General features: G+C 38.0%; 1 protein-coding gene across 3 annotated transcripts in view; it reads right to left on the bottom strand.

Annotated features, from left to right (window-relative positions):
* The window catches only part of RIMS1 (regulating synaptic membrane exocytosis 1), a 354,476-nt gene that overhangs the window by 215,227 nt on the left and 114,303 nt on the right, over positions 1-24,946 (bottom strand). For all 3 annotated transcript variants that reach the window (XM_075087080.1, XM_075087081.1, XM_075087082.1), the window contains exon 2: positions 11,821-12,034. In XM_075087080.1, the coding sequence (XP_074943181.1) occupies positions 11,821-12,034 (214 nt within the window). The remainder of the gene's footprint in view (positions 1-11,820; positions 12,035-24,946) is intronic.

The following is a 24,946-nucleotide window of genomic DNA, read 5'->3' as shown; positions in this document are numbered from 1 at the left end:
ACACCTCACCAGCCTCCTCTTTAATAGGCTATAGAAGTGACCAAGAGGCCAGCTCCTCTAACGTAAACAATAGGCTCTACTGAACACTCACTTGCTGGTTGATCAAAAAACCATATACTTAGGTGTATAAAGCAAAGGGGTATAACCTGCAACATAGGACATTCACAGGTATGCAACAATAAGGTTATACCTATGCTGAAAGCAAAGGGGCAAAACCCAGAATAATACAGCAAGTGGATGAAATCTTCCTCCATTGAATTCCTTGCACCACCTTGTTGCTCTCCCTACTGCACTGCACTTACATGGACAAGAAATTGTCTCTGTGGTCTTTTTAGCCTACTCACAAAGCCAGTCAGATCAGCTCCTGGAACAGGATAGGAAAGCAGCTGTCTCTACAGCTAAGGACTGATCCAAATGATCCTAAAGGCTAAAGCTGTCAGGCTGACAAAAGTCTGGAGAGCAGTTTGCTGGGTGGACCTTCAACTGCCCTCTCTCCGTTTATGAAAGCTATTCAGCCAGAGAAAAAAAAGTTACAGAAGAGAAAAATTGGCTTTGCCAATGCATGCATAGGCAAGTAATAGAATACTTGAGTTGTGATCGCTTACCACACATTGCAGAGATGCAAGTTACACTACCATTAATAACATCCCAGTAACATACAAAAAATTGCTCCAGTCATGACAACACAACCATCATGTACATGCTCATTTATAGAGTCCCAGGATCATCTGGTCATCTCTACAATTAATCGGTATTTCTCAGTAATAATAAACTTTTTACAGTGTCATATCCCCAATCATTTTCACAAAACTCACCAATACAAAGGTTTTGATATGGGAATCTGCTTTTTATGAGCAAGTTAATTACAAATCTAATATATTATTCAGAAAATAACATTTAATTCCAAAATTGCCTGTAAACCTGTTACATATAAGTTAGTTGATGGGTGTTTTAGCTGTATGCCGGTTTTGGCTGGGATAGAGTTAATTTTCTCCATAGTAGCTTATATGGGGCTGTGTTTTGGATTTGTGCTAAAAACACTATTGATAACACAAGGATGTTTTCATTACTGCTGAGCAGCGCTTACACAGGCTCAAGACCTTTTATCCTTCTCACCCCACCCCACCAGTGAGGAGGCTGGGGGGGCACAAGGAGCTGGGAGGGGGCACAACCAGGAAGCTGAGCCCAACTGACCAAAGGCATATCCCACACCATATGATGTCATGTTCAGTATATAAACTAGGGGAAGAAAAGGAAGGGGGGGGTGTTCCGAGTATGGTGTTTGTCTTCCCAAGCCATCATTATGCGTGACGGAGCCCTGCTTTCCTGGAGATGAATGAACACTTGCCTGCCAGTGGGAAGTAGGGAATTCATTCCTTGGTTTGCTTTGCTTGTGTGCACAGCTTTTGCTTTACAGCTTTTGCTTTACCTATTAAACTGTCTTAATCTCAACCCATGAGTTTTCTCACTTTTACTCTTCTGATTCTCTCCCCATCCCACCGAGGGGGGAGAGAACGAGCGGTTAGGGCTTAGTTGCCAGCTGGGGTTAAACCATGACAAGCTGGAATAATGAAATTGCCCAGTAAGTGATTAAACTTCAGTCGAAATAACTTGCAGGTCTTTGGAAATGTCAATCTGGATTTTAAAAATTATTAGGTTTTATCTGCTCCTTAAGGAAATGCAGATTGCATTTTGTGCAGATTTTCACTTAATCTCTTACCAGTCATTAAACAATCAGTAACAGATATTTTATACCCTTTTATAATCACAGTTTTGGGGAGGGGGTTAATTTATCTCCATAGGAAGGCTGAGTTGCAAATGTCTCCTCTATTAACAGCATCCAAGAAAAACCCACAAAATACTACAGAAACTTTGTCTATAGATTTGCTTTCTTAACATACGCTGTTCTATCCTCAAACTCATGAATTATATTTAATAAAATCATGTATCTCAGGTATATCTATGCCAAACTATCCTAAGCCCTCATTAATTGCAGCACTGGAGATATATAGATGAAAGTATCCATCTGTTAAGTAAAGTCACAAAATGCTCCAGAATGCAAAAGAGAGAAAAACATAGATGGAAGTATCTCTTATCTAGGACATCGCATAGCTAAAAATACACTGAATTTTAATCCTGGATGAGGATTAAGGTTATTTATAATAAAAAGAGAAAGAGAAAGCGAGAGAGAGCACAGCTCTGGTCCTCATAATTACTTTGTTCTCTGGAAATTTTTTCTGCTATTTGTCGGTTTCTCAAAATGCTTAATAGGTCATAAATATTATCAAATCTCTCTTTACAGTAAAATCTCCTTTTAGCTAAAATCTCTGTGGTTTGGGGGTGACAAAATATCCCCAGAATTCAGTTTGCTAAATTTAGTTCTATTTAGCATCTCCACATTATTTTGTAACTACTAAAAACAAAGAATTGTGCGTTAGCAGTGTACCTAACTATGGAAAATTTAAATTAATATTAGAAGTCATACTTAGTCCAAAACCCTACATATCAGGTTCAGATCCCATCACATGAAAGGATCTTACATGAACGAGGGCCATAATGATTCAGGCTGAAAGATAAAAAATACAAGAGGAAGTTTCAAACTGAAACAATTTTCAAATTTTCATGGATCAACAGATGCAAGACCCCAGTCAACAGTGTTTATTACTCAATAATGTAACAAAAGGATGAAAAGGGCAACACCTGCCGACACACAAGCCATTAGAGATTTAAGAAATAAATAAATCAAAAAGCTACAAAATCTTATTTTAATCCCAGGAGGGGGAATAAAAAATTAAGAATACACTAAAAAATGTGTTCTCTTAACCCTTTATTACTACGTAATAACACACACCTGGGGAAAATAGCAGCAGCCTGGGGAAAAGTGTTCTCTTGTTCAGCTGAAAACACCATACAAAACAGACATTGAAAAATTAAGATAAACTGAAAGTCTTCTCCCAGGAGACATAGTAAATAATATTTTTGTTGCAGAAGGAGTTCATACAGAACATAATCATAAAACAATTATCATGCAACACAGTGGAGCAGCCACTGTGTCAGGTGCCTGTAGCATTTCTGTCTAATGCAATAAAAATGCCACTAGCTGGTTGGGGGGGGTGTGTCTTTTTCTTTAACTGATTAAACTTGTCTTATGTGTTCAGCATATGTGGTTTTGTTTTAAATGGCAATGAAAAATAATCACACAGCCTCCACTCACTGGAAAAAAAAATTAGTTCTTTCCCATTATTTTTAAAGTATGTATTTAAGCAGAATTAGCTTATAAGGTGTGGAATGTCAGTAATAAATTTGCTACTATCTTCTGCTGTGAAAGCATACCTTTAAAAGTACAATACAGTAACTTATTAAAAAATTCAATAAATACATGTTCAGGAAGTCAAATCTATATACTAACTCAATGTGTGCTTTTGGACAGAAAGAAAACCAGAAAAATCATTCAAACACTTTCCATTCTAACTTTTCAGTGAGACTGATCCAAGTCAGGTGTAAAGACGAAGATATTCCTCGTTACTTCAGTACTGACAGCACCCTATTCCCATCTGGGAAAGTAAGCTTTAATCACCGTGGAGTTCAACACTGATCTCCCACACCTCAGATGATGTCTGAGCCCCCAGGATACACAGTATTGCTGGGAGAATCACTCAAAGGCTCTCCTGTTCCTCCTCTTCGGCTTTATACCACCAACTTAATTTGACCAAACAGAACGTGAGGTTGTTAGTGTTAAAATTATGAAAATACTACATTGAAGGAAACAAATAGCTTAAAGTTAATCTGGTAGCTTTTTTTTTTTCCCCCTTTCTCTCTGAGCACTATACTGAAAAAGCATAGTACTTGTTAGTGCTCCTTCTGAAGGATTCTGTGAAATTCTGGAATTCATTTGTGCAAAGTTGTAAGTCACAGAATTATTCCCTAGCAGAACTTAAGGAGATTTTCTGTAAGCTTACAACGTGTGTAGCTACAGTGAGGAAACAAGTTCCTTCTGGTGGCCCTGCTGGAGCGGGGTGGTTGGATCAGATGACCTCCAGAGGTTCCTTCCAACCTCAACCATTCTGGGTTTCTGTGTCTGCTATGACATGCCGTAATTTTTGTCAAGATAAATGGGCTTATAAATAATAATTCCTCAACCGATTTAGATACCTTGGATGATTTATAGATTTCAGAGGTCAAGAAGGTGGTTCATAAGAGTTTTATTCTGTCCCATACTTCCCATATTAGACTATACAGTGGGATACATGTATATAGTATGCATGTATATTCACTTACGAAAAATCTATACAATATATGCTTATACATACACATACCATACATATATATATATATATATATTTCTCCAATACATGAGATTAGGCAAAAGGAGGTGGAATAAAGCTCCTTTTGGAAAGCCTTATTGACCTTTCAGATCTTATCAATATTTATTTTTTTTAACACAAGTTTTTGCAATGGAAGGAATTACTACACTCAAAGGTATTGCTGACACTAAGAAAATATGCAAAATAATTCTGACATTTTTGTATCAGTTAAATTGAAACAAAGGTACTGAAAATACAAGACTGAAAATAGGATAACATGTCCAGCAGTAACACTGCAGGGGATTTAAAGGTTGGGTTTGGGTTTTTTTAGGATCCATTATACTACATGGAGTTTCCAATATTGTTTATGTAGGGTCTCCACAGATCACTGTTACCCAGCTTGCATGCTAATGGCAAAAACAGCCATGAAAGATTCAAGACTAAGAAAGAAGGTTGCAGTAGCAATATTTTGTTGGTCATCAACTGGAATCACATGACAAGTAGACAGTGTTTGGCTAACAGGTAAACTAAAGGAGCATTAAGCAAGTGGTTATTGATTTAATGCTGATCTAAAGCTATAGGGGAAAAAACCCCAGCTGTCCAGTGACTCTCCTACAGCCCAACCATTAAATGAAGAAGCTCTGATCTGGTTACCTTCAGAGAGTAAGCATCAGCTGCCTGCTTCTTTTTGTGTACAAAAAGTAACTGAACATTTTTGCTAGCTGGACACTGAAAAACAGGTATTAAATTCAAATGCGTTGCTTCAGCAAACTTGGTAAAGAGCAAGCTAATTTTAAGGATTTAATTAGAAAAATTTAACACTTGGATTTGTTTGACAGTGAAATACCTTCCCAGAAAGCAAAGCGCTCTGCATCTTACTTGAGATAGAATTCCTCAGTTTCTTGCTGGACATCTTTTTTTTTTTCTTTTTTCCTTTTTCTTCTTTTATCTGCTGGAAGCAGCAGTTCTAGGGAGCAGTTACTGAAAAGCAATGCTTCTTCCCTGATGCATACAAACCCCAAATCTTTTAGGAAACAAATTTCACTGAATGCTACATGGAGAATTTATCGGCTATCACTTTGCAATTTGCTATGTAATTTTACCTCCTTCTGATGATTTTTTGTTGTTGTTGTTCTACAGCTGTATTAGTCAAAACTTATACAAGTTAGCCTTTTAATGGACAATTTGACATAAGAGATCTATTAAAGGCATGTAGAAACACTCCTGACAATCCAGACATTTTGTTCTGACAATATTAACAACTTCTGTTAAAACCATTTAGTACACAGCTGAATTGCATAGCATATGCGCTCAACTTGTTAAAGCTTAAATTAGCAAGCCATTATGTAAGCAAATTTTAAGCACCATTTAAAGGAACTAAATGACAAATACCCTGTAAAAACACCTGACATACAATTAGGGAACTGTTTCCAAGTTCTCTTTCTTTCCAAGTATAAATCACTGACATGCTACTAAAATGAAAAGAATTTCAGTGAAACCCAGATCAGAAATGTGAATCTCTACTATTTCAGCACTGATAATCAACATTACTTTCCACAATCACATACTACTAAGTTCAGTTAAATTATTTCTCATTTACCCATAATGTATTTTACATCCTGATTTCCTCCCAGTCGTCCTTTACATATGGAAACAAAACAAAACAAAAAAAAAAGTAAACCGCTTTATTATGCACAAGTAACATTTCTGGAAAACACAGGGAAATAGTGACAAAACCGTTTTTCATCATTCGCTCCCAATCCTTTTCACTTTAATTTTGATCAAAAATTGTAACTCTAATGAAATCTGTAGAATGGTAGACTCACTGCTAGGGAGAAACACGTGGCTTAATCTGGAACATGGATCCTGCACCTGATTCTGTCAATGTCATACAAATTTCACTTAGTTCAATACACCCAGAGCACCTCACAAAATACTTTAATTTTGATTCGGACAAACTGCATTTGCTCATTCAAGGCCACTTTTGTACCCTAAAATATATCTCCTTTTCTAGAAGGAGAAAGAAACAGAGCCATACGACTTCACAGATCAGGTGTTTACAAAGGAAATGCATCTTTTTGCATTACCTAACCAAATATTAGGAAAAAGTTTTACAGGAATGATGCAAGGAAAAAAGTAATATTTTCAGATGTTTTTTGCTCTACAAGGCTGCGGTACCACTAGAGGGAAGACCAGAACAAGCAGTGGCAGCCAGCCAGTCGGGAGGACAGGGCTCTGCCCACTGCTTGCCAAACCACAGAGAAGTACCAGCTGGACATTTTGCTGGCTTCTCCACTGCCCCAGCACCACCAATAGTTGACATCAGAGGGGAGAGTGAATGGAATGGAGTAACTTAAACCCATTACTATTTTGGCAGTTAAAATGCTGGTGTACAGAACAGAACTAGAACGATCCAGAGCAAAGCGAGACACTTTCTACAGAACTAACACCTAGAAAACATAGTGCCAAATTAATAGCAAGTGGTCCCTCCTGCCAGCCTTTCTCTAAACACCTACATGACTTCCTTCTGAAATACTGTCCCATGTAAAATTCTGTACTAATAATATTCTGCTTTTTTTAGAAATATATACAAATGCTCAGTGCTCACAGTGGTAATACTAAGGTAATACGAAGGAAGAGAGAACAATTGTAAATTTTCTGTACACCATACAACAGCCGATGGTTTTCAGATCCAGCCACCGCTGATATTATTACTAACATTATTAACACAGTGAATACTCTCACTGCACAACTACATTTAAGCCTGATTTGAGTAACGAAATCAGCTAACAGTCCTTTTATCTGACGGTGCTGCCATTAAATGTGGTCTGTCTGCAAACATATGAAAGGAGAGCAGGCTCGGGTGAGTATGAAGAGCTATCCAATCCTCACAGAACATGGAAGAACTTACGATACATATTTAGGTATGCATTTTGACATATTAAAATAAAAATAATTTAAAAGTATGTAACTTTTAATGGATGTACCAGTTATTGCAAATTAATTTTGTAACTGCACTGGAGAATTCTCATGATAAACCTAGAATGCTTCCTAATTCCAACTACAAGGAATTAATGTTTTGGGATGTCTTTTTTTATTTTAAACAAGGAGAGAACATATTAAGTTCTGTTATGTATTTTTGAAACTGTCCTGAAAATATATTTGGTACTTACTTGAAAAGGTCAAGAACAGCTTCAAAGGCTTTGCCTGCAGTATTATCTAGTCCTAGTAAGGGCATAATACATTCCCCTACAGCCACAAGGAACCATATCACATATATCCTTTCTTAAACTTATCAAATTTAATCTTTAAATATTTATTGGGTTATTTTTCCTTTCAATAAGTCATATGAAAAAATTTCCCAAAGCTTTACTCTATTCATTGCAAAAACCTTTTTCCAAGCCAAGAGCATTTATAGCCAAGTTACACCCATTCGATTTTATTCACCATCCTCTTATTCTATTCAGTCTTATACTCACTGTCCTCCAGTTTAAAGGTTATTCTTACTGTTTAAACTGACTATTTTTCTAGAGATCAATTATAATTTCTCTAGCTTTTGTCCCTCTACTCTCTCTAGTTTTCTATGATGAACTCTTAATTTCTTTGATCATCCTCTCTATGACTGACTTTGTGCCTGTCACAGGCACAATTTGAATTTATCAAATATGGGTAACACACGGTACCCAACATCCCAGGTGAGGTCTCATTAATAGCACCAAGGATCATTTCATTCTCCAACTCTACAGGAAATATCTTGAATCTAGGATCATGCTTGACTTTTCCTGGGCTTGGCACTTTGATAACTCACACTTCACGCTATCCTTTCCAACTGAAGCACCCCTAGCTTGTAGGAACTGCGTGCATGGGGTTTAATATTAACATAATTTATTGGGCTAAAAATTCATGTGGAGAGAACAAGGCTCATCTAAACATACTAATATTAAATTCACCAGATAAAGAAAGGTTTCTCCCTATAAGTAGTACAGTCAGGAATGTTGAGTCACTGAAAATAATTAAACAAGTGTTGCTTTATATAAGTTATACCAATTGTTATTCTTATAAAAGAAGTTATTTGCTAGGTATGTAGTCATATTTTTGAATTAATTCATTCTATATATCCCATTAGGTTTCAGAGACAAGCACTGTGAAAGCAATTGTGCTTCAAAGTTCCTCATGCAATCAGGAGTAAGTATTGGATACTCTCCTTCTGACTCCTGTAACTTTTCAGCTGTCAAAGAGATGTAGCTCAGCTTCACCACAAGGTAAAAAAGATATTTTCATGTTATTAGGGTATTTTCTTGGCATGTGGAACCTTGGAGTTCAACACAGCAAAACCTAAACCAAGGCAAATGCAAGCAACAAGGATATATTTAACTGAACTTCAGACAATCCAGATGAGTCAGGTATGTCTTCAGCACACGTCTTCAGAGTACTTTAGTGCAGTGGGGTCTATTTTCTGGATCCAAATGACATTAATCAAAGATGCCCACCTAAGCTGTCACCTCATCAAAGACACAACCTCTACTGCATGTGGATGCTGTCACGGTTTCGGTAATCAAGAAAAGTTTTTGTTCCAAACTGAAGTGCGATGGATGCCTCAAGCATATAAGCAGGTGCAGTTCACCTGGATTGCTCTCCAAAACCTAGGTGACTAAATTGTACCTAAGTGGCACTTTCAGCACTTAAGGGAATTGCTGTTCCTGGCCCTAAAGAAGCAAGCGTGTTAGCCTTTTAGCACCCCAGTGGATGCATCAATGATGCACTGCTTTAGTAACAAATCAATATCAACCTGAAACCTCTCTCACTCTATCCTAAGTAATTTAGATAAATAGAATGGAAAAGATCTGGAAGTCCTGGATTACTTCAGCACTTTGTTCAGAGTACCACACAGAAAACAGTGGAATGAAGCTGTAGCAAGTTATATTTCATAGGCCTTAGAAAAACAACCACGCTCTTACAACACTTGCCTCAGAAAAAAACTACTGCAATATGCAGGTGTGAGAGAACTCATCTTCTCCGGGTGTTGCATAGCACTAAATTGCAGGTGACAGGCACGCACTGATGTACGTTGGGCCGTACCACCACTTCCGCATACAAGCCTAGCACCATCACGTCAAGAACCACGTTGGACCGTAATAACTTTACGCTCATTTAGGCTGAAGTGCCAGCGAAGGTGGCTAATTCCCACTATCTACGTCTCCAAGCTGAAGTCTGGAATACCACGTTTTGCAGAGCCCCCTGAGGGCAGGTGGTAAGTGGACAGGCACTGTTCTGCTCAAGTACTGCCACCCCTTCCTCTGTGCGCAGGGCGCAGATGTGAACGGGGAATTACCCTCACCTATTTCAGATGAGGCGCAGGCATTAGTGGTGAATATGCCAGTACTTGAGCCTATGCAAACTATTTCTAATGTAAAATCAAAAAGCTGATCTCACAAGAATGCCCTAAATTTCTGCTGCAGCCAGAAACGAAACACAGCAAACCATACACATCGATGTAAAATTACAACTAAAATACTAAATTAGATTTCCTGAAGCTGATGGAAGGGCCTTGCATGCAAAAAGTCAAATTGTTAACCAAAGATATTTTTATGAAATATCACTGTATTACACTTCATTACCTCTTCTACTTTTTAGCTATTAATAATTCTCGGTTCTTAATTAATTTCTGTTATTTTCCTAATTTTGACAACAGTCTTGCATTTCCTTCGCAGAGCTATTTTTGAAGCGTACATTCACCTAAGGGATGGGCAGGGCCTGGGTGCTAGGATTCCTGTTCTTCCCCGCCCCGCCCCCCCCACCCTTGGATGATTTTAAAATTTCAGTTCAGTTTTTTATATTAATATGTTTCCCAGTCAACTAACAACATTATAATAATAAATGATAAAAAGCATGGATTCTAACCACTTTGTCCTCCTTTGGGAAAGCATCCAAGGAAGCAGAATAAAAAGAGAAAAGAAAAAAAGAAGAGAAAAAGAATAAAATAGGCAAGTATTAATAGACAGATTTCAAAGAAATGCAGTACTAATAACTCTCTACAAAGAGATAACATAAAATTTCAAAAAAAAAAGAGCTTTAAATAAAAAGATGACATTACTGTATGTGTAGAAAACATGTTTTCCCACTCTAACCCACAGAAGAATAAACAATATAACAAACAAAAGGCAAGTTACAAATAAATGGAAACTTTTCCATTTCTGTGACTTGAAACAGTGGGTGAAAAATCATTAAAATATATTCAGGTTTTTTCTGAGTAAAGATAAGCTGTATCATATGCACTCTAACAAATCAAAGTCAGCTACATTTTCATAGACTTGCTCTACTGACACCACCTGCAGGTGATGCAAAGCAATGCATCTATTTTATTAAAATATGGATATATTTACAATTTTTTTCCAATACACCTATATAATTTTTTCAGAATGTGAATTTAATTTAATGGACTCACAAGTACATCAGGGCTATGGAAAACTTCCAAAATAAAGATGAAATGTATTTTCTTCTGAGGGTTTTTTTTTTTTTCTTACATGAAATTTCAGAAGCCCTATTTAGTTGATGTTTAGTTCAAAGAAAGTGAAAAGGACATAAACTAGTTCCATTGTGAACATAATTACCTGCTACAAAATTCATGACCACTTTTAAGTGAATTTGTCTTGATACAAAGAACATTGATGTGTTTCCCTTACAAAAGACTGGCATCTTAAAGCCATATGAGAAAGCTTTCTCATCTCATGATAGACAACAAAACTATTCATGCAATAAAAGGATATTTGTAAAATGTTTTATAACACACCATAGTCCTAAAATAATCACTGGATAAAGGTCTTTACAGACTGTTCAACAATCAAATATAGATCCTACCACTCATGTGCAAGTGAGTAGCCAGTTCCTTCTAAGGGACTGACTGAACAGAGGGTATTCTCGGATACCCTTCAGTTTTGTGGACAGCTACCGCAGTTAACTGCATGAGGATCAGAGGGAGAAATATTTCTCTCACCTGCCTGAAGGAGGATACCTAATCCAGATTAATCTATAGTTTTACATTTTAAATAAATATAAAATAAATTGACATAACACTGTAGTAAGAAGTGGTTGGGGGTTTTTTTCTAACCAAAAAATTGACTAATTTTATGTAAGAGAAACCTGTAAATGTATATGAAAAGCTTTATAAAAAGAGAAATGTAAAATGAAATTAGAGTTCAATAAAAAATTATCAGTATGGAGTTGTACCTGAGCAAAAAGGTTTTTTCTTTCATTCTATGAAAAACAAGTATGTTTTCTTCAAGCCATCACTCAGTAGAACTATACACTATGTATTCTTTTTTTCATTAACTCTGTGAATCTTAATATCTCCACAATCATTAAATACATTATTCTTCTTTATAAAAACCTCATAACAAAGTGATGAATGAAACACTTAAGTAAAATGAAGCACTAAATGCCAAGCTTAAGGTGAACAATCTGCAGTGTGACAATGTCAAGGAGGCTTTTTCTTAAGAGTACGCATCAGAAGACTTACATTGTTTGATCGCAGAGAGACACGACCTCCACATCGAGCACAAAACTTGGTCCGGCAATAAGAGCATAAATGGCCACAGCCATCTGCAAACTTTGTTTTATGACAGATTCCACATGTTGGAGCATCATCCTTGTGCTCTCCCTGGTAGCGGCGGGCTTCTTCCCCTATCTTTCTTACTTGCTCTTTATAGCTTTCAAATTGTTGATGCAACCTCCTGCATAGATGAGAAAAAAGTTTATATAGCAAGAATAGGAGGAAATACTGCTACTGTGTATTTCTTTCTTTCAATTTATAACTCTACCTAATATTCTTGGCATGTTCACAACAATAAATGTACCTCATATCAAACACACACTGCACACAGAAGACTGTATCTAAAGAGAATCTAAAGGAAAAAAATAACAGGAGTATTCCTATTAGGTTTACTTCAAAGCTCATCAGCACATCATTTCACTTCAAAAGAAATTGATCCAAATATAAAAAGATGGCAAAAAAATGTATACTCTTAAACAGAAGTATCTATCATGTACAGAATAAAAGCAGAAATATAATTGCCTGAGCAAATTTGCATGCTTTTTAATCAATGTTATTTATACAGCAGGCGTAATAAAACAAAAATAAATCTTCAGTTAGTGTCACACTTCTGTTTTCAAAATCTAAGTTACTACCCCATATAACTTAAAGATTTCAACAGGCACTCTACAATCACACTGGCCCTACAAGAATCTGAGATCAATTTTCTATGTCAAATCTATATATTAGCAATCTGTAGTATTCTCTCTGGTTAAGTATTTTGCATGCAAGGTTTGCTGTCCCTCATTAAAGACATTTCTTCCAGCTTATCTGTGCTTAGCTGTAGGAGTATATAGGAGTATTAGCAGGTATATAGGCTCCTGAGATGAATACTGGTGTTCAGAGAAGTAGCATTTCTCCTCCAGCCGCCCCAAATAACAAACGTCCTGACACTGTGCCACCAACTGTCTAAGCATCCTGCTACCCAAAAGACCATCCTTCTAATCATGAGAGCTCAGGGAAGAGCACTAAGTCCTCTAGCCTTCACTTCCCCTTCTGTAAGTCAGAATAATGAAATATTTAGTGATAAAATCTTTCTTTTAATTATGATATTATCTCTGAGGAAAAAGATGTTCTCCTGTTGGTTTCCATGAGATTTTGTTAGCATGGATGATGTTTCAGAGAGGAACAAGCTAAAGGTCCAGGCTCTTTCAAAAAGGGCAATCCAGCTCCTCTCCTGCTCCTGGCTGCACACAGTTACTGCTCCTTAGGCTCTGATTTTGACATTCACCAAATCCATCTCAGTGAGCTAACTCATTTCCCTGAACCAACAGAAAAGTAATTCTCCTAAGAAAAAAAAAAAAAAAACACCCAAATTGTTCTCCCATCATTTTGCTTCCTGAATCACTCCACTCTGAGCAGGGCACTGGAGACCTGGCAATAAGGTAGGACATGAGCTCTTGAAGCCCAAAATGAAGAGGAGCCATGGACAGCAGGATCATCCTTTTTGCAGCAACGAGGAACAAGCTCAACTGTCGTGTGAAACCCCACTCTGAAGCTTACTTAAAAGGATTGTATTTCAATTCTGTTAACTATCATACTATTTATCAAATCACACAAGAAAGAAAAATTTCTGTAGGTGCATCAGGACAGCATTGCAACTTCTGACCTTTATTTTCATGAGCTTGAGCAAAAACCTCAGATAGCCTAAGTGGGAGAGTCCAGTAGGGCACATTTAACAACTCAGTCTTTTCACCACGTTTGTTGGTTTTGGCTGGGATAGAGTTAATTTTCCCCACAGTAGCTGTTACGGGGCTGTGTTTTGGATTTGTGCTGGAAACAGTGTTGATAACACAGGGATATTTTTGTTATTGCCGAGCAGTGCTTACAGAGAGTGAAGGAGTTGGGAGGGGACACAGCTGGGACAGCTGACCCAAACTGACCAAAGGCATATCCCACACAATATGACGTCATGCTCAGGACATAAAGCTGGCAGAAGAAGAAGGAAGTGGGGGACGTTTGGAGTGATGATGTTTCTCTTCCCAAGTCACCATTATGCGTGATTGAGCCCTGCTTTCCTGGAGATGGCTGAACACCTGCCTGCCCATGGGAAGTGGGGACTGAATTCCTTGTCTTGCTTTGCTTGTGTGCGCAGCTCTTGCTTTACCTGTTAAACTGTCTTAATCTCAATCCATGAGTTTTCTTGCTTTTACTCTTCCAATTCTCTCCCCCATCCCACTGAGGGGAGAGACAATGAGTGGCTGTGTGGGTCTTAGTTGCCAGCTGGGGTTAAACCACAACATCCTGCTCTGTGGAGCCTACAGGCTATTCACCCACATTTTCAGATGTTGCTTCAAATCTACATCTCCATGGATAACATTAAAAAAATCATGAACAGATAAATAGATTATTAATAGCAGCATAGAATCTGGAGTTTAATTAATTATAACAGTAGATGTGTTGTCTACAGAGGTCTTGATGATAACCTTCATCTCCACCTGCTTCGAGCTACATAAATCACTTAATTAGCATTGAGACTCACAGCATTTAACCAATGTATTTCTAGTGAAAGAATTTCTAGTGAGACAATTCTGTGTTTCAGAGGGATTTTTTTTTTTTTTGTGGTGAAGTTGTTTTGACTTTTAAGATATAAGTAATCAGCGTTATCTGTATGAAACACTGTTTTGGTGGTGTGGATAGTTTTACTTTAAGATTATATTCAAGCCTAGAAAATGATAATTCAACTTATCTAACAAGAATCATGGTAAAATACACATATTTCATTTGGACAAGAATATCACCGCTCGTTACTACATAAATCACCAAATCCCACACTAAAATCAGTGACTTCATACAGGCACATTCTAGTGAGGATGCAGCAATAGCAAAATCTAAGAAGCCAAATAATCTATTCTACCTCACTACAAACATGATGCATTATCCTTAATGCTTTATGCTAATGAAAAACTTGGCAGAAGTAGTAAATGGGGGGTTTTTTTGTTGTTTTATTTTGATTTTTTACTAATCTGCTTATAAAAATTTCACAGTATTAAGTAAGAGGAGAAAAGTGGGTCAAAAGAATTAGGCAAAGTACTGGAGAAACGTAATACTTTTGGCCACATTATTGGATTACACATATGATTTAATTTATCTTACGTGGCTGCTCACTTATAATGCAGAAAAACCACTGAAGACATTCAGGAATTTGTATAATAACCAGCTTAAAGAATGCAATTAAATAATGGAGAGGTCTGTAGGTAACTTTCTTATTACATCAATATTCTATTAAAAAATGGAACCATGGAAACTAAATTCAGTTCTCTTCCACTACAGCAAGACTTCAAGCTCTGGATCTTTACTAATGTGGAAAGGGAAGATAACAGCAAGCACTGCACCTCTGCCTGTTCTTTTCCAATCAGACAGTCTACATCTGAATTTTTTTTATCTCATATGAAGCTTACAAAGTGTATTTATACAATTATGTTTTGCCCTCCTGTGTACACCAAGAGGTAGATGAACATACTTGCAACCAAGCAAAACTTAAGTGAGAGATTTCATTTATTTGTAAGTATGTAGCACTTATTTATAGATTTCTTATTTTCTGCATCAGTGTAAGACCAGCCTTTTTACCATGAGGGGTTCAAAACCGAGCACTTATTTTGCATGTCATACTCCACATTACTGGAGAAATCCTCATATTTTATCTACAGCAGGAATGGAATTGAAGAAATCCGTTGCAGAATTCACAGAGCAGAAAGATTCTTATCCAGTCCATGGCAGGTCTGGTTCAACTACTTCTTTTGGAAGGCTTGAACCATCTTTCCCACCTTTTTGAGGAATGACAGGATCTCTGTATCTCTGGCTATTCTATAACGGCCGCAGCAAATCCCTCTCAACAGTTTTGCCTTATACAGAAGTATTATTAGCCTCATAGAGAAGTATTCTCTGGAGCAAGAACTAACATACAGATGGGTGTTTTTCAGGTTTGCTCCTTAACTTCCAGGCTATAGAGCACATTTTCATCAAATGCAAGGAAAATTTAAGTCTATTAAATATTCCTTAATGTAGACAAGCACCTAAAGGTTAGGTTAAAGACTTAATAACAGCATATGATATAATAGCTTGGGGGAACCTTGAGGCAGACATCAATTCAAACCCCAATGCCTGAAAGAGCAGCCACGCTACTATGTAAGAGGAATATATGCATATATCTACACCGTTTTTCATCATGCATCCCAAAATTCAGCTAGTTCTACTACTGAGGTCAAGAGCATAGCCAAAAAGGAGAGGTTTCCTCACCCGCACAGCCTCCAAACATGAAGAGGAAAAAAATAAACGAAACTTTATAACAAAAAACAGAGGGAACTATTCCAGGACTTAACACTGGACATATATAAGTCAGACCAAGTTTCATAGAATTTTTCCTTCAAAAGGGAGGAATATAGAAGGCAGAAGATGGCCAAAAGGAGCAATGCACTGCAAGTGTACTATTCTTACAGTCTCCATGCATATCACAAAACAGGAGAGTATGACATCTAATTTATTCAGATTTTATACTACCTATAAATAATTGTTAATATCACCTTCCAGATGTGTTCTGTAACAATACACTAACAAATACAGTAAAACTCAGTAGTTTTAAAATGTTGACCAGAAAAAAATCTACCAAATGTTCTTGTTATTAAAAATTAGTATTTATTTTTGAAATTGGTATCTTCAACAGACTTCACTGAACATATATTTTAGAACAGAAAAAAAAATTCCTGAAGTGCAAAAATATCTTCCAGTAATACTGTTTTGTAAAAGCTTTTTGTTGTTGTATGGTTGCTTGTTTGTTTAGGTGGGAGGATTGTGGTGGTGACTTTAGCAGCCAGTACAAACAAGTTAATGACTATTATTTTTACTCAGTTTAAATGTTCTTTGACTTGAAAGTGCAAATCTTTGATCCCACCCCAAAGAAAATGGATTTATTTCTCTGTTCCTTAAGATTTGATCCTCTAATCCACAAAATCTATCCGCAGCTGTTGCATAATAAGTAAGAACTGTTAGGTACAAACAGAATTTGAATTAATTAGAAAAACATCCCTCCAGCTGTAGATGCAAGAAAATATTAAAATTCTCATAAGTTTACCTATTTACATATTTTACACATTTAATATTGTATGATTAATATTTTAATATTTATGTATTTATATTTTAATATTGTTGAATTAGAAGTCCCTTAATTTTTGTCCTGTATCATTCTAGCCACATTTCTTGCTTAATGGATCTACCTTCTTTAACAGATTGTCGCAATATAATAAAACTTTGGGTACCTCCAAGAGCACCTCTTTGTAACATTTATGCATGAAACTTCATCTTTGCTAGAAACACAGAAGCACCCATGCACTGGGAACTGTTTGGGTCACCAACAGCATCATCTGATGGCCCAAGACTTCAGTACTGCTCCACCTTTTATTATGCAGTAAACTTATCAGGCACAGACACAGGATTAAAACCATTCCTCTCTTCATGGAGAAACTATAGGGAAGATGTCTACAAAGGCACCAATACATCTGAGAACATAGCACAGCGAAATCAAGACACTTGAAGGATGACCTTCCTCCAACATTACTGCCTTACTTCACTTGTGCAGACCTTGCACCACTCAGCAAAACAGCTGCACCCACATAAGATGGTTCTGCTGGTGAGGGCGCCTGGTATTTCACATTCACACAGGTGGCACATATGTGTGTGATCAAAAAAAGACCATACAATGGGTGAATCTTTGGGCATATCAGATCTCATATGACTAAAAAAAAAATCTTCTCTTGCTGGATTCTGGAAAAGACTGAACCGCTCAGAGAGGCACGTCATAGCATCATGGCTACGGCTCCGTCTCTGGACTCTTAAGCATCAGCCTCAGTACTGTACCACATGTACATGAGAGCTTGGCACCGCCACTCGTAGAGCAAGAGAAGAACCGATACATTTTTCATGCGTATGCTGAAAGACTTAGCCCATTCACTTTTACAGTAGGACAGTACAACATGTGTTGAGGTTTCTAGGGTTTTTTCCCCAAGAAGATATGGTGGGTTCCTCTGCCCTTTTTTCTTCAAAGGCATTTCACAAAAAAAATGTTTTAACTGCGAGTCACACATGTACCACATTTTCAGTTGAATACGCAATATTTTACATTGACTAGTGTAAACTAGTAAAAAAAATTACTGATGGGGTATTCTGCCAAGCTTCACTCATGTCTTCATGTAGTTATTAAAAACTGGAAGCCTTGGAGGACACTCATGTCATAAGCATCTTATATACCTCAATCATTTCAGACAGCTCAGAAATATCCTTAGTAGGACAGCCAATGGACATGAGGTAAACTGTAATATTGACTGATCACACAGTGGCATATCGAACCATACAGAAGTAATCATTTATGTTGTTGGGTTTTTTTGAGTTGGCCCAAGATGTAAATTTATACTGCTGCAATCATCTCCACTAAGCAGATATTACAATTATGATCCAAGAATGCAATTTTTGATTAACAGGCTGTGTTATTGCTTTTTTGCTGGTTTACTGTTAAATTCCTACAGTGTATACCTATCTGAAGTATTTGCACACATACACTGAGGATTAAAAAGTGACAAAACGATGCACTTGCATATGCATGCTCTGTCTGCACAGATTTTCCAAACACGCCAAAGATTTGGGTCACCTTTATGCACCGTTACATTTTAAATGATTTTTAAATGTAGTATGAATCTATATTTTTTTACTTGCTTAAAAATCCAGCAGATGGCACTACAGATTGCATTTTCACTCGCAGTTCAACACAAATCATTCAGTCTTGAAATCTTTAACACCTGATTTAACATAATAAAAATATTATGCCCTGTCATGAGTTCAAGTTGGTAGAAAAAGTGACACCTTCTAAGTGACATAGCCTTAAGTAACTATTGACCAGTGGCTATCGCGTGTTTGAGAAAAGCTCTTGGTAAAATGCAGTACTTTACCCTGTTCAACCATGCCACAAAAACACATAATCACACACATTTTTTTCTTTGTTTTGTGGTTGGTTGTTGTTTTGTTTTGTTTTGTTTCGTGCATAAAATCAGTGGGACTTTAACTGAAGTCTGTTCTTAGCATTCTTCTTTATGGCAAATAAAACAAGCAAACAAACAAAAAGTTCAGGAATGCAAACTCAAAATTGTTTCTACACATTTTCTTCTGCTGTAGGAGATGTACCGAAGACTAAGACTTCATTAATGTGCCAGTAGGGTAATGTATTTGGACAACACAGCAAGACTTCAAGCACTTTTGGATATTTGGATATTTTGCTGCCTGTGAAGGCAACAGCTAGACCTAACAACCTGTAGACAAACTTTCAGTGGCTATGTTGAAGCTGTGACCTGAACCAATGTTCATCAGCTCTGTAACGCTGGAAGTACCCCAGCCTCACCGGGTGCCTGGCTGCTCTGCCAGAGTTGGGGGTACTCACCTCATGCAGGTGTTCCCAGAGGGAGCAGCGTGGCACCTGGCTCTGCCTCAGCCCCACTAGCACCTTAGCTGGGGAAAGCTGTCAACTTGTGACAGGTTTTAGGAGTACACACTTTAAACAACAAAGCTAAGACAGGCAACCTTAGCAAGATGATACGGACGGCTTTGTCTGAAAAAAGGGGAAACGAGAAGCTTAGGAGGAATCTAGCAATGCTGACCAGAAGAACAGCTGAAGTTCAGAGAAGTCTAGACGTATTTGCTGCTTACTTCATGCATCATCACATCACACATAAATCTGTTATTAAAACTTATACCTTCTGCGCAAGTAGGAGGAATTAAGGTTGCATAGTAAATGAACTTATCTAACTCTTCCAGCCCCCAAGTGCTTGACCTAGCAAGGCTAATGTGTTAGCATATTTGAAGTCTAGGGTATTTTCTGAATGTTTGGGGTGTGCTGCTCTTTAGCACGATGATACCTAGTTTGGTTGTTTTGTGAAGATCGAATAATTACTGAATGCACTCATATTGCAAAATATTGTACTTCTGAGTACATTTGGATGTTATGTTAATATTTCTTTATTATTGCTACTGCTGTACTTTTTTATTCAGTTTGAACTGCCATTTTACGAGTGGAGCGTAGTATTTGTCTGTAAAAAATGCTCGCCCGAGGCAAGCGAGACATGGATGTGTGTAAGTTGTGAAACAGGTAGGAACCTGATTAATCATCTAATCTTTAGAGGAAAAAAAGGCCATATTTCTGTAAGAGTAATACAAGCATTAATCAAAGGACTGCAAATGAAAGTTAGCGGCTTCCATATCTTGAGGGCGTTGGGTTTTCTCCTCCACGAACCGGCTGCTTCTAACCCCTTTGCTGTTACTTACTGTCCAACTTCTCAATTTTCTGTAACTACTTAACACCCATTTGACCTTTTCCTATTCACATTTCCTGTAGGCTTTGTCTCTCCCTCCTACACATTTTTTAACAAATATATCACAGTAATTACTATATACAACATATTATAGCATGTTCTATATTCTATAATCAAACAAACAAATATTCCTCAAAATCTCAGATTTTACCTGGCTTGAAGGTTTCTTCATTCTCCCTTGCTTGTTCAACACACAACTGTGGATCAATTCTATTACTCTCTCAACTCGGTCTTCACCTTCCACCCATGACATTTTTCACCTCACCAGCAATCACCTGAATCCTGCTGGGCATCAGCCCTTTCTCCTCCACATGCCAAGATCTCTTCTTCCACCCTGTTTTATTGGTGCAAACACAAATTTGATCACACTTGTAACTCGCAGGTCTGCTTCTCTACCCCACATTTGTCTCCTTCTGTCCAAACCAGTGTTTGGCATAGTCTCCCTTCATGGGAGACTTGTACATCAAACTACATAAACTGAAATAAAGATCTCCTTGTGCCTCCAGCAAACCTTAACCACCACCTCCATTCTGCTTACCACTCAGGACCAATATCTACTGTGCTACACTGGACTCACACCTATTTAGACCTTCACCTCAAAATGCTTTATAAACCTCAGAGATTAATTTTGCAAATTTAAAAAAAAAAAAACCACACCAAAGTTTAGCTAATTTCATATCCGTCCAGCTTAAACATTCAGCTCTCATCAGCTCATCCCTCAATTCCTTTTCTCGCCAGTTCAAGTCTGTCCTGCTGATAGTCTAATCACAATCCTGCAACAAATATAATTTATTTTACCTCTCTCTTTGTATTCCTCCGATGAGCCCCCTTTTCTGCTGCATAAAACATAAATGGCTTATCTTCACCTTCAAAGACTTTCACAGCCTATTTCCACCTTACCTATCATTTCTCATTCAGTACTGTGACTTTTCTGGTCCAGTTAAACTTTCAAGCAATAATTTTTGTGGTTTGCCCCTTGTTGCCCCTAACATGGGAGTATTAGCAATAACACCATCCCATTATCCTCCTTCAAACTCTCCTTTGCCTTGATGCTTACAAAGATCTGGACAAAAATTACGTTACTGCTATGTTAAAACTTTCGCTTATCAGGTCAGACCATACAGGCTCCCCTGTCTGCTCCTATTATTTTATTATTTGCTTAATACTTACAGTTTAGGCTTCTGCTGTGGCAAAGACTGCCTTTTTTTCTAAGTCCGTAAAAACCCTCGCTCAGAAGGGTTACAGTCCATGACAAGTGCTTCCAGGCAATATGGTAGTACAAATCTCCCAACATGACTCAGAAATTCATGATGTTACTTTTCAAATTTCTTCTAATAATTTTATGATTCTCATCATTTACTTTTTGGTTTCCTGCCCTCAGGCAATATATTCATACTTTTCCCCATGTTCATGAGGGACAAAGTGTTTCTAATGAATGTTGGTATTTTCCTACATGCCCATGATGCTAGAAACCAGGAGCAACATAACCATAACGCATTTCATTATGAGACTTATGATGAAGTTCAGACTTGGGAAAGACTAAGGTTTCACTTATAGACCTCATAAGGGTGTTCAGATCTGGCCACCACCACTGGAATTAAAAGCTGTTCACATCTAACAGATACTTTTGCCCTCTATACAAGTTATCTTAATTCCAATTCCCCCATATAATCTCTTATCAAACACATACTACGTGGCAGCATCCTAACAAGACTGTACAGGTTGAGGCAAAAAAGTCCAACACATGGATTAGAAAGTCCCGCTCCTCATCACATTGGAGCAAAGGCACACCAGCAAGGTGGCGTGGACTGCTGCTCTATTCACGGGGCTCTTATCTGGTGCCTTTTCACCAGCTGTAACAAGTCATTTTCAAGCTAACGTTTTACTAAGGGCAGGTTTCCTGTAAGGATATAAATGGGCTCACTAAATAACTTGCATAAAATGTCAATTTTTTCAGCTTCCTGGAAGTTTCCTAATGTAGGTTACGGGAAAACTTTATTTTCCTGTACTTCTATTTGTTTTTTAAAAATAACCACAGCCCACAAGCAGATTTCCTCCTTACACAACTGAAGAACTGTGAGTCAGAAATATGCAATATCTACAATAAGGAATTTACATTCCAGCTTCCCACAGTTCCTCCCAAATGACCGTTACCCTTTCTGAGGTATAAAAGAGAAACCAGATAACTAAGCAAACAACGCCTAACAGTACTAAAAGGGGCATAGCGAAGGAATTCAGAAAGAAGCTCTGCATGTCTCGTATTAAAAAGCACTTACACTCTGAGATATGTTTAGTACTTTGTACATTCGTATATTTAGTACATTGAAGGATCGATGCCTTCTGCGAAAAAAATAATTAATGCTTATTCCTTCTTTGTTTAAAAACATCCATTCTTCTGACATGGCTTTTATGGAAAATGCAAATAATTTAAATCAACTGGGTTTTTTCTTTTTTGTTTTTTAATCCTGAGTTCATAAAAATATTAAAACCGATACCATTGCTAAAAAAGATGTTCCATTCTCCTCATGTGACTATTTCCACTACCTTAAGTAAGTGTACAGCTCCTATGTTTTATGGTAACTGGGTATAGAAAAGCTTATCTTCCAAAAGTTTAAGTCTTATTTTTCATTAAAAGTGTTTCAGTAGTATTCGGAAGGGTTTCATGGTTTTCTTAAGACAACACCTTTCCACCCAGTACATCTCAGGTCCTGAAGCCCTTGTACTTTTGGGAACCTCTGTGCCCCCTTCCTTGGCCTTTTTAAGGAGGTATAAGCCCTTCTACCCAACTGCTGTGACGAGCTGGAATTTGGAAACAGATTCTCCTAGGGCAGGGCATGAGCTGTACTCACGACGCCCCAGCCGGCTTGCACAAAAAACAAGGAGGAAGACCTCTAGGTCACAGCACAAGCGTGGAAAACTCTGAAAGAGCAACACAAATCCAGAATACAAGAAAAACAGATGAAAGGTATGATCCACTCCTCCGAGGTGGAGAGGGAACTGTAAGCGATGGAGATTATACCAGGGTGGAAGAGGCTCCAGCTGAGACTTTCTTAGAGAATGAGAGCCTTGTCAGAAGAGGCCACAGAAACAGAAGTCCAGCATTCAGAAGAACCATGAGATCAGGTTTCACACAAAGCACAAAGTTTGTGATGTAAGTACAAGCAAAAGAGACAGCATTAATGAGTTTGAAAATGTTAATGAGTTCAAAGAATAGCAATAGGACGGTGAATGGGAAATGGTGGCAAGGAGCTACCCACTCCCCTGTCTTCCACAGACAGGAAAAGGATATAGCTCCACTAATCTAACAGGTTTTAGTATTAACCAAGTAAAATTTGTAATTACACCGACCACAAATAATTACACTGCCCAAATTTGGTGACACAAGGCTTAATATAATATGAAGTCCCATCAGGTGAGTGAGCCTGCACATAGTTCCACACCAAAATAATATTAATAAACATTTGTCCCTAAGCCCATTGGAAACAGCTGTTTTAAAAACTGCAAGCAACAACCATAGTCCTCAATGGTTTCTTCACTCACATCTGAACATCAAATTCAACAGAACTTTCTTTTTTGAAAACAAGGAAACGACAAGTTCTGGTATGACACGCATTATCTTTGGTGTCCTGGAACAGAGTCTAGCATGCCTGTAACGTGCAGACTCACCGTGCCTTAGGGCAGCAACTGACTCAGTACCGCACTGCAGGAACCATGCTGTATTTGCTAAACGTTCAACCCTTCTGTTTCTTTTACCATCCTATTTTAACTACAGCATCTGCCCTTCCAGCTATTGTTTGAACTTCACTTACTCATCATCAGTCCCACGGGTTAGACTCCTCTCTCATCCCACTGCTGCCAGCTTCCCAGGCGAGCAGACTCCGGTGCCCTAATGCAGTCAGCTCAACACTTCACTAGAACAATACGTAACAGATTTATAAGGGTACATGAAGTGGTATCACGCAGAGGGGAGACATATCTCTACCCACTCGCCTTATACTTTTATGCTTCCCTGGGCAGCCCCAATAGGCCACTTTTGGTTCTCTACCCCTAACAGGACCTAGGAAACAGGGATGGAGTTAAACACTGTCACCACCATCACAAAACTGGGAAAATAATCGTGGCAGTCAAAGAATAAAAAAACAAACAAAACCAAAAGATACCCCACCAGATACAGGGAGTAAAAGACGACTCTACTGTAAAAATACTTAATTGCAGGCGACACCAAGCACAGCACGGCAAAGACCTCCACAGAGTTGGCAAACTACTCAAATAGTATTCTGTCCAGAGACTTGGTAGCATGTTGGAGGCCCCAAAGTCACCAGGATACTCTCCGTCAGGCTTCCTCTTCCCAGTGCTGTACATGGACTGTTTGGCCAGAGCCAGCAGATGAACAGTGAGAACATCCCACTATGCGTCAATTCCTTGTCCTTTGGTCTTACCCTGTATGGGTATTTTTACACACCTCTTACCTCTGTGAACAACCTCACCAAATATCGGTCATCTCACATAACCATCAGAGCTCTGCTGCAGTTTCCTGTTTAATTTCTTCACCACCCAGCTCTCCTAACACAGATGGTGCAGCAGGAGAGCACCTGGTTTGCTCCGAAGGGTTGCTACCAGTTCAAAAAGTTTCATGAATGCATGCACTTGATGCTGTTAGGAGCCTGAAGTTTACTGAACGCAACCACTTAAGTTATGGAAAT

This window comes from Phalacrocorax aristotelis, chromosome 3, assembly GCF_949628215.1.
Source record: "Phalacrocorax aristotelis chromosome 3, bGulAri2.1, whole genome shotgun sequence".
NCBI lineage: Eukaryota > Metazoa > Chordata > Aves > Suliformes > Phalacrocoracidae > Phalacrocorax > Phalacrocorax aristotelis.
Note: the sequence above shows the minus strand (reverse complement) of the source record. Positions and strands in the feature narration are given on the sequence as shown.